This window comes from Dendronephthya gigantea, unplaced genomic scaffold (assembly GCF_004324835.1).
Source record: "Dendronephthya gigantea isolate DGI-Jeju-01 unplaced genomic scaffold, DenGig_1.0 000021F, whole genome shotgun sequence".
Taxonomy (NCBI): Eukaryota; Metazoa; Cnidaria; class Anthozoa; order Malacalcyonacea; family Nephtheidae; genus Dendronephthya; species Dendronephthya gigantea.
Window position 1 is genome coordinate 1995748 of NW_021163031.1, and position 8603 is coordinate 2004350.

Sequence of the window (8603 nt, forward strand, 5' to 3'; positions counted from 1 at the left end):
TTTTCAAAAGGTCAACCACTGACCAAACACAAACTTCAGAAAGATGGCCGCCAAAGGGTGGCTGGAATTGGAAAGTGACCCAGGCCCAGGTAATTTTTGCCTTATGTAATTTATGCCTCGATTTTCTCATTTAGGAAGACTATTGTTTAGGAATAATAATATCTTCTTGTTAATTCCCAGGGGTATTCTTGTTGTTAATCGAGGAATTTGGTAAGCAATTTATAATTTTTTGTAATTTCCTGTTGCGTTGTTGTCATGAAAAGCTATAAACTACATATTCGGTTGCATTCGTGATTCGTGTCAAATAATGAATCCGCCCTACCACAACTCAGAGCGCATGAACTAAGTATAATTATGAGGTACATTTTGGGGTTGAAAAATAGTTGAAAGAAAGAAAAACTCATTGAAGAACAATGATAAATTTTAAATAAATTTGGACTGACTGCCTAGTCACTGCTAGAACCCTGATCCCCTTGAATATACTCCCATACATATAAATACCTCACCCCATAAACCATTTCCTGCCCCTACTCACTGGATGTCACAAATAAATACTATACAGACAGTATGTATTAACTGCTAGCTTGCATAAGCAAGGTAATAAAGTCAGCTTTGAACTCTGTGAGTGAGATTTTGCAATCATGCATTCTTGATTTTATTGGATTAATTCTCATCAGCACTAGTACATAAGACCAAACCTATGTTATGTCTATTCTTTCAGGTATACGTGGTGTTCAAGTTGATGAAATTTATGACTTATCAAAACCAATTAAAGGGTATGGCTATAAATGTTAAAAGTGTTTTATGGATAGAAAAATTTAACCAAAGTTTCTAAACATAGATAAACCAGAACAGAGCAGGACTTTGAAAAAACTACTTGGGGCCCTTTGACAGGAATCTAATATTGACAAACCAAGATAGTAATGAATTATAAACACTTTATTAGCCCTGTCTATGGTTTCGTATTTTTATTCAAATGGAATGAAGAACGTCGTTCACGAAGAAAAGGAGTTACTCCACTTGACGAGGCATTTGTTGAAAGTGATGACATTGTTAATAGCATGTTTTTTGCACAGCAGGCAAGTTAGAGGACCAAAAGGACAAAAGTGTTATAATGTTTATTGTTTGGTTCATTTCTGCTTGCATGAGGTCTCTTCAAATGTAGTCTTTTTGGAAATAATGTACATTTTTATGCTGTTCTTATTTTACTTGCTAATTGTTATAGATAATCCCAAATTCCTGTGCAACACATGCCTTGCTCAGTGTGTTATTAAATTGTGATGAACTTCACCCTGGTGAAACATTAAGCAAATTAAAAGAAGACACAAAAGGATTTGATCCTGAGGTAGATGAAGTTCTTGCATATGTTGATTCAGAACAATTCAAGACTAGGCTCTTTTCTCTATTTCATTACAATATTTGTAATGTAGACAATTGTAATTATCTACACAGTAATATAGCTTGCACCATTGCATATTCCCTGAACTGTTAGGGAACTTGTAAATCTCAAACCCTCAGTATTTTGCAGTCTAATTGTATTACACTTCATTTTTAGACCAAAGGATATGCTATAGGAAATATCCCTGAGATTGCCATAGCACACAATAAATATGCCAGGTGAATATCTGAAACATAATATGCCAAACTGAGAAGTGCCTGAAAACATACCATTTATAGGCGATTTAAAGGCATTTTCTGGTGCCATTTGCAGCTTTCACATTATAATTTGTCCATTTTTAGACCAATTCATCGCATTCTTCCAGACAGCAAGCCAGGGAACACATTATCAACAGCCAAAGCTGGAGAAACTTTCCATTTTGTTAGTTATATTCCAATCAATGGAAGACTGTTTGAACTGGATGGACTCAAGCCATACCCAATAGACCATGGTGCGAAAAATTTTCCCTTAGTATTATTTTGGAACATGGGCCGCGGAAAGTGGGGAGAGGGAGGGGGCGAATATTCATATATTCATGTTAGCAGACCATAATAAAAACTATCAAGAACATCCAAGTACATTAATCCACGTCATAACTCGCTCGCATATCCATACCCACAACTCAAAAGGGTTTTTTTTCAAAGGGTTTTTAAAAATAGTCTCTTTTAGCCTCGTTAATTCAGCCAGGCCGTTGGTCTGTTTCTAAATCTTCCTGCAGTTGTTCATTTCTCGTGAGGTCAGATTTGTCTTCCACTACGGTTACTTCAAAGCAAACATGAACCAATCAAATGCGGTAACTCTATCAAATTAACCAATCACGAGTCCAATAATAGCTAAAGCAAAAGTTGTCGTGAAAGCCAAATCTGAACCTCGCTTTTGTAATTTGGGCGACCGATTATTCATGTGAGTAAACGCTTTTCTGTGGCTTCAAGCATTCTCCATTTTATCATAGGTCCGTGGGGCGAACACGAGGAGTGGACAGAAAAGTTTCGCAGAGTTATTACAGAACGCCTTGGAGTAGCATCAGGGTTAGAAATATTCTGTTGAATGAGGTCATGACAGACCTGTTTGAAATATAAGCAATATTTGTGATATACGGAAAGGTAGCCCTTCATGAATGAAGTCCTCTTAGTGGCTATTCAAACCAAGCATAAAGCGTTAGGATGTTTTCATTTTTCAAAATTGTCAACGACTTCAACTGTGTGTTTGTTGTTACTCTCGTTCTCCGGTGCTTGACTGCGAATTTCTAAAATTTATGGAAAGTCTACAATGGTATATATTGATTAGGACTTTCCTCCATAGAGCGGGTTATAGGAACCTGGTTGCATTTATAAATGTACCCAAATTTTTGTTAATATTTATTTTCAGTGAACCATGTCATGACATTCGTTATAACTTGATCGCGATCGTCCCTGATAAAAGACCAGAATGTGAAAAAAAATTGAAAACTTTTAAAGAGAAGAGGTTTGTCATGAACATAATAAATAGTGGTTTTCTAGAACTGGTAATTTGCAAGATCGTGAATATTTGAATATTTTGCCTTTCTATTTTTTTCACTGTAGGAAAATTGTTTTGGACACATTAAATAAGGTAAAAATGCAAAATATGTAGGTACTTTTTTAATGAGTTATTCTAAGTGAGTTTGTTTTTAAGGTTGGTCGTGGTGACTCCAGTACAGACACAGCATCAGAAGGAGAACCTGAGCCAACACAAGAACACTCAGTTAAGAAAGCGAGACATAAACTAAAAATTCCTTCGGGAAGGATTAAAAAACAGAATGAACAGAAAAATAAGACTTTCTTCTTGCCGGTCGATATGAAAATCGAGACAGAAATTGCTGGAAATGTTGTAAAAGAATATGTTTCAATGATTCCACTGATGAAAATGGCAACTACGGAAAACCTATTGAGGGATAAAAAGCCCGGTACTGAATGTACTACGGTAGAACAACCCACTAGTTCAGAAAACAAACCCACTGCGAGTAACGTTCCCGATACTGAAGCTACCTTGGGCTGTGGATCGTCGCAAATCCAAAATGATGGAGAAAAATCATTGGGGAACAATGTCCCAGGTGGAACTAACTTCGAAGTTAAAAAACTGGAACAAAATATTTTAGAAGGTGTTAATGTCGACGACAAAATCTCGAGGAGTTTAAACACCGGTGGGACAAATGATCCAGTGAAAGGAAGTGAGGAAGACATTAAGGTGGATGTTGAGACAGTACCGAGCTCATCCGAAGGCGATACACGAGAAAATACCTCGGAGAATTCGACTCAGAAACCAAATTGCAATACACCGTTGGTTGTAGTGGACGATGAAAATGGTGGAAAAAATGACACAGCTAACAATGCTGGTTTTATTGAAAAAAGAGCGACTTTGTTTACAGAAGGTAAGAACGTGGATTGTGATAAAGATTGTAAAAAGCAGGAGCATTAGATCCCTGCAAATTTCTGCCATTTTTATTTTTCAGACTGTGCGTAAAGCATTAGTACGTGATACGTTTATCACATTTCTTTAGATTCCAGCTACTTTTCAGTGTTTAATTCGCAATCATCGACATCTCCCCTGAGAAGTCCGACCGAGGCCGTGGACATGGCGATGAAGCTGGTAACTAAAGATGAACCACCTGATGCGCAGGTTTGTTTTCAGACATAGCTTTCTGTTCTACGCTTTAGTGTGAGGTATTGTGGTGAACAGTTATAGGAACCCGTGACAAAATACTGCGCACTGTTGGTGATAAATTTCGTCTCAAAAAGTTCCAAGTGATATGTAATATCAGGTAAGATTTAAGAATTGATGACCGAAGTCGCGGAATTAAGTAGCATGATTTATTTGTTTTTTAGGAATTGTACTCACTTCTAGATACGATAAATCAGGAAATCAACAAATTTGAAACAGTTGTTAACGAAGAAACAGACAGAAGACGGAAATATCAGGTATCAGAGCTCTTTCACAACTCTTTCAGTTCTAAACGTGTAGTGCTACTAATAGACCAGTAAATTAGACTTTCTCTTATTCCTGTTTGCCTTAAAGCTGAAACTTTTCCATTTTTTTCATGTTTCAGATCGATCATTCACGTCGGACTCATGACTTCGACCCGTTTATTTGTACGTTTCTTCGAATGCTCGCTGAGCAAGGTCAGCTGGCGCAGTTGGTAGAAGAACAAACAGCAGTTAAGCGACATCTTGTTCAGTCAGCAGCGCAGAGAAATGTCAAGAAAAAGTCTCACAGATCTCACAAACGCAGACGGCGATAATTTTTGTATACAGAACTTTAGATTGTTACGTATTTCTTTCTAATCATGTAAAGTGAAATATGCCATGTATATATTGAATATTATTAGAATTGTGTTGCCTTTTGAACAGTCTATTGAGTTCTCACCCGATTATCATGTTTTCCCGTAAATAGCGAGATTGAAAGTTGCTTTGTTCTTGATCCGAAAGGTCAGTAAGGCACAAAACAAGATTATAATCTTTAATTTCCCTGACAACCACATGGAACGAGGCTGGATTAAAAAAATATTTGGTTATACCCAGTACCTTGATTGATCAGTGGTTATAATCTATAAAGGTGTTTTAATTTTACTTGAGCTATTTCCATTTCAGTCTTTTTAATGTGACTCAGAAGTTTTTCCTTGTCTTCCATGATATCCTCATTTTCTATGTGAAATACAAAATCTCTTTTAACAATATCTTTCCCTTAAATGTTAATAGAAAAACCAGTGAATGTTCGATTGATTGGATTTTCAGATGTCCCACCATTTTCAGGTGTATATCAACCCTGAACGTACCCAGTACCAACCGAAACAAAACCATGCAATGTGTAGCTCTATTAATATTCAAGCACCTACCATTGTCATAAGACCCAGGTAATATTTGTTCCCAGTCTTCTTTATACATTGCTGTCACTCCAGCACACTCTGGGCACCAGTGCCCATTCAGGGGCGTACTCTCGGGAAAGTGTCCACATTCAAGTTGGAATGGTACTGGTGAATACGCCATTAATGTCCTGAACGTGTGCTAGAATAAATAATGAAAAAATAATTTTTAACTGATTGATGCTAGGTGGGGTCACAAAACCCACGCATCGTGAAAAACTTTGCTTGTTTTCGATAGTTAAAATCAACTTCGATGGTTTATCACCTTACCTTGCGAATTTCTTCAGAAAACCCTGCCGGCATTCTAACAGTTGAATCACAGACCACAACAATGGTATCGTTTTCCACCAATGACAACACATACTTCAACGATTGTGATTTCATGTACGCCTTTTCTAATAAAACGACAGCATTCCGATCTATGTCCGAGTATCGAAGACGTGATTCGTAATTTCGGCGTTGCTCTTCGTTGCACGCAGTTATCACGACCATCATGTTAACTTCCAATGACCTCTGTAGTAGTTCAATTGTGTTTTCAATAAAATATAACCCCCAGGGTTGGTCATTTCTTGAGCAATCCGTTAAGAACGCATACGTCAAAGTAACTGGTCGTTTCCATTGAAAAAATAACGGTCTACAGATTTCGAGTCGGCTGTTTTGATGATAAGCAAAAATATATTCGCTAAACCTTTCAATGTAGTCCAGGCCATCAACGGTCAAATTTAGATCAATCATCACACGACTCAGGTCCCCATCAGTTGAGTTCCTTGTGAGTTCCAGCTTATTGATTTTGTACGCTGGATATTTGCTGAAATATGAAACAGGTTTGAAGTAGTCGAACGAAATATTGCCTAACAAAATAGGGGCGCTTTTTACCGCAAACAAAAGTTTCTCTGACTCTGCGGAAAAAGCATTCGCCATTTCGCCTTGCACAGTTGGGTAAACATGCGTAAAAACAATATTGTCTGATATCCATTAGTAACCTCTCACCTGGGCACAGCCTTTTGAAAAAGAGCCATAATCAGCTTGAGTGTTTCATTAACAAACCCGTCAATCGGATCCGAGTCAGTATACACAGTAATATCCATTTTCCCAGGATTATCCTTCCATACTTGAGTTTCGTGTAAACTGCAAACATGGATACTTTCCGTAACATGTCGGCGAGGAATAAATCCAACCAATGTGCTTTTCTCTGGTGGAAGTACTCGACCGGGCGATCTTTCGAAAACATTCATGTGGAAATCAGACACTAGGTCATCAGAACGTAATGCACGAAAGCGTGCAGAGCCTGGCACTAACCACTCAAGAGACAGAAAGTTCACTCCTTGGGGACAGTATAATATAATTTCCAAGTAAAAGTTACTTTTTAAGAAAGCATTTTTGGTGAAAACTGTTATCAATTTTGTTCTTCCACTTGATTCAAGTACTTGGTCAAAGTATCGGTTACTGTCATTACGAAAATATAATTTAAACGGAAGCGACGTTTTCGCACGGAATTGATAGAAACCAGGTTTCAAATTGGAGAACGAAACTAGAATGCGCTTTATCACCGCTGTATTATATATTCCCGTACTTCCAAAACTGCTAAAATTCTTTAAGCAATATTTCTGGTCTGGAAAATTTGGAAATGTCTGAAACAATGCTAAATTATCAAACGTTTTACGGCATATATTTACGGTCCACACATCAACACTAATCACACATTCAAGCATTTGAGAATTCCTGGATATCTTTTGATGATAGAATCTATCGATTACTCTGTTCCTCGCCTTTATTGCAAAATGATAGAATAGCACCACTGATAAAGATGCAATAAATGCCACAAAACATACAAGATTTGAAATCAAACGACGTGATCCAAAATTCATATTGAAGATGAGTCAATGACCGTTGACATTGAACTTCTACGTATAAATTTCAGGTAAGTGTTTTGTCTTTGTTGTCATCGCCATAATAAATATTCTCTTCATTGATATTACTACAAAGCAAATTTACATAGTGCAACATTTACAAACATAAACGTGTCGTGTGTCAATATTACCATGGCAAAGACAATACGCATATTGGAATTTCCTGAAGACATGAATCATAGTGGTAGTGCTAGACTTGATCATAGTGGTAGTGATCTAAATACCGAAACAAAATATATTATCTTCCAATAATCCATTTTATTTAGCTAGGAGCTTAGTTCTCCTGAATCACAAGCGAGCTGCAGCTTAGAGAAAACCTCCCAAACCAATCACGCATGCGCTTTCGAAAAGCACGCAGACATGTTCAAATTCTGCTGAGCACAGAGAGTATTCATTATGGTAATTGTTACGTCACAGATTGAGATTAGCCTAAGATAGCAAAACTAGACAGGAAGTCAGAGCAGGCTCAATTGAAAGTCGTTTTAAGTCATGGTCGCCAAAGTGAGAAAGTCCAAAAAAGTGGTAACGGTTGCGCTCGTGAGAGACGCAGTTGTCGCTTTGTCAGAAAGGAACGGCTCGAGCATAAAATCAATATTTAACTATCTCGTCTGGAAAAGACAAGCCAACTCAGGAGCACGTAAGCAAGCCATTCTGGCTCTACGGAAAGCTGTCAAATCCGGAGTTTTAGCCAAACGTGGAAAGGCTTATGTAGTGCCTCAAAACCACTTAGCTTCAAAACCCTCGAGGGGGAGTGAAAAACACGAAAAAATGCGTTTACGAAGGAGAGAGTCGATGTCGTCTGAACAATTGCCTCGCTTGCGTCGTTTTCGCGGTGAAGAGAAAAATAGCTCTACGAGTGTTTGTCAATCATCGAAAAAGGTTCAAACGTCTTTGTCCACTAGGTCACAAAAAGCAAAATTAAACCCGAAAGATGCAAACGTGAAATCCGGACCAAAAATTTTGACAAGACCTCGAAGGAAGCGTGTTATTATTGTACGATACACAGCTTAAATCCTGAAGACTTGGTGCTTAAATGAAACTTAGTGTGTCATACTATAAACTCGTTAATGTCTGTTTAGGGGAAAAATATGTAGTGTGGAGTATGTCATAGTAGGACATAATGACCTAACAATTTTTGAATGGAATGTTGTATATTCTCGATTGTTAAAAATGATGCAAAACGCTATAAAAATCGAGGATAGTTTGTGTTCACACATGGAAAAACGATGTAAATGTGCAGTCAAGATTTTCATTCACTGCAAAGTGATTTTTGTACAGCAAACAGCGCTGTAACATGTTATGCATGCACACGTTTACATGAAGAAAAGAAGCGACTAACTCCCAATCTTTTCTTCGGTGCTTTCCGGTAGAATCCGGT

The 8603-nt window shown here is 37.6% G+C and overlaps 2 protein-coding genes across 2 annotated transcripts; one reads left to right on the top strand and one right to left on the bottom strand.

Annotated features, from left to right (window-relative positions):
* Positions 1-8: 8 nt before the first annotated feature.
* Positions 9-4800, top strand: LOC114521834 (ubiquitin carboxyl-terminal hydrolase calypso-like). The gene is made up of 14 exons (XM_028542385.1): positions 9-83; positions 181-210; positions 722-776; positions 947-1079; positions 1226-1345; positions 1556-1617; positions 1741-1889; positions 2391-2466; positions 2807-2902; positions 3001-3028; positions 3092-3827; positions 3957-4075; positions 4282-4374; positions 4503-4800. Exons 1-14 carry the CDS (start codon positions 44-46, stop codon positions 4692-4694), a joined length of 1929 nt encoding a protein of 642 aa, XP_028398186.1. The 5' UTR covers positions 9-43; the 3' UTR covers positions 4695-4800.
* On the bottom strand, positions 4793-6643 carry LOC114521843 (N-acetyl-beta-glucosaminyl-glycoprotein 4-beta-N-acetylgalactosaminyltransferase 1-like). Its single transcript, XM_028542399.1, has 4 exons — positions 6306-6643; positions 5586-6123; positions 5289-5457; positions 4793-5097 (listed from the first exon to the last, which is right to left on the bottom strand). The coding sequence occupies exons 1-4, from the start codon at positions 6548-6550 to the stop codon at positions 4994-4996; spliced, it is 1056 nt and encodes a 351-aa protein (XP_028398200.1). The 5' UTR covers positions 6551-6643; the 3' UTR covers positions 4793-4993.
* Positions 6644-8603: the final 1960 nt, after the last annotated feature.

What these genes read in the sequence shown, in the direction of transcription:
- LOC114521834 (XM_028542385.1), top strand. Translation starts at nt 44, where the DNA reads ATGGCCGCCAAAGGGTGGCTGGAATTGGAAAGTGACCCAG. An exon ending in CAAAAGGATTTGATCCTGAG is followed by an intron (nt 1,346 to 1,555) that starts GTAGATGAAGTT and finishes CTTCATTTTTAG; the next exon opens with ACCAAAGGATATGCTATAGG. An exon ending in GCCATACCCAATAGACCATG is followed by an intron (nt 1,890 to 2,390) that starts GTGCGAAAAATT and finishes ATTTTATCATAG; the next exon opens with GTCCGTGGGGCGAACACGAG.
- LOC114521843 (XM_028542399.1), bottom strand. Translation starts at nt 6,550, where the DNA reads ATGAATGTTTTCGAAAGATCGCCCGGTCGAGTACTTCCACCAGAGAAA. An exon ending in TTTCTGAAGAAATTCGCAAG is followed by an intron (nt 5,458 to 5,585) that starts GTAAGGTGATAA and finishes TATTTATTCTAG; the next exon opens with CACACGTTCAGGACATTAAT. An exon ending in ACCTGGGTCTTATGACAATG is followed by an intron (nt 5,098 to 5,288) that starts GTAGGTGCTTGA and finishes TATTTCACATAG; the next exon opens with AAAATGAGGATATCATGGAA.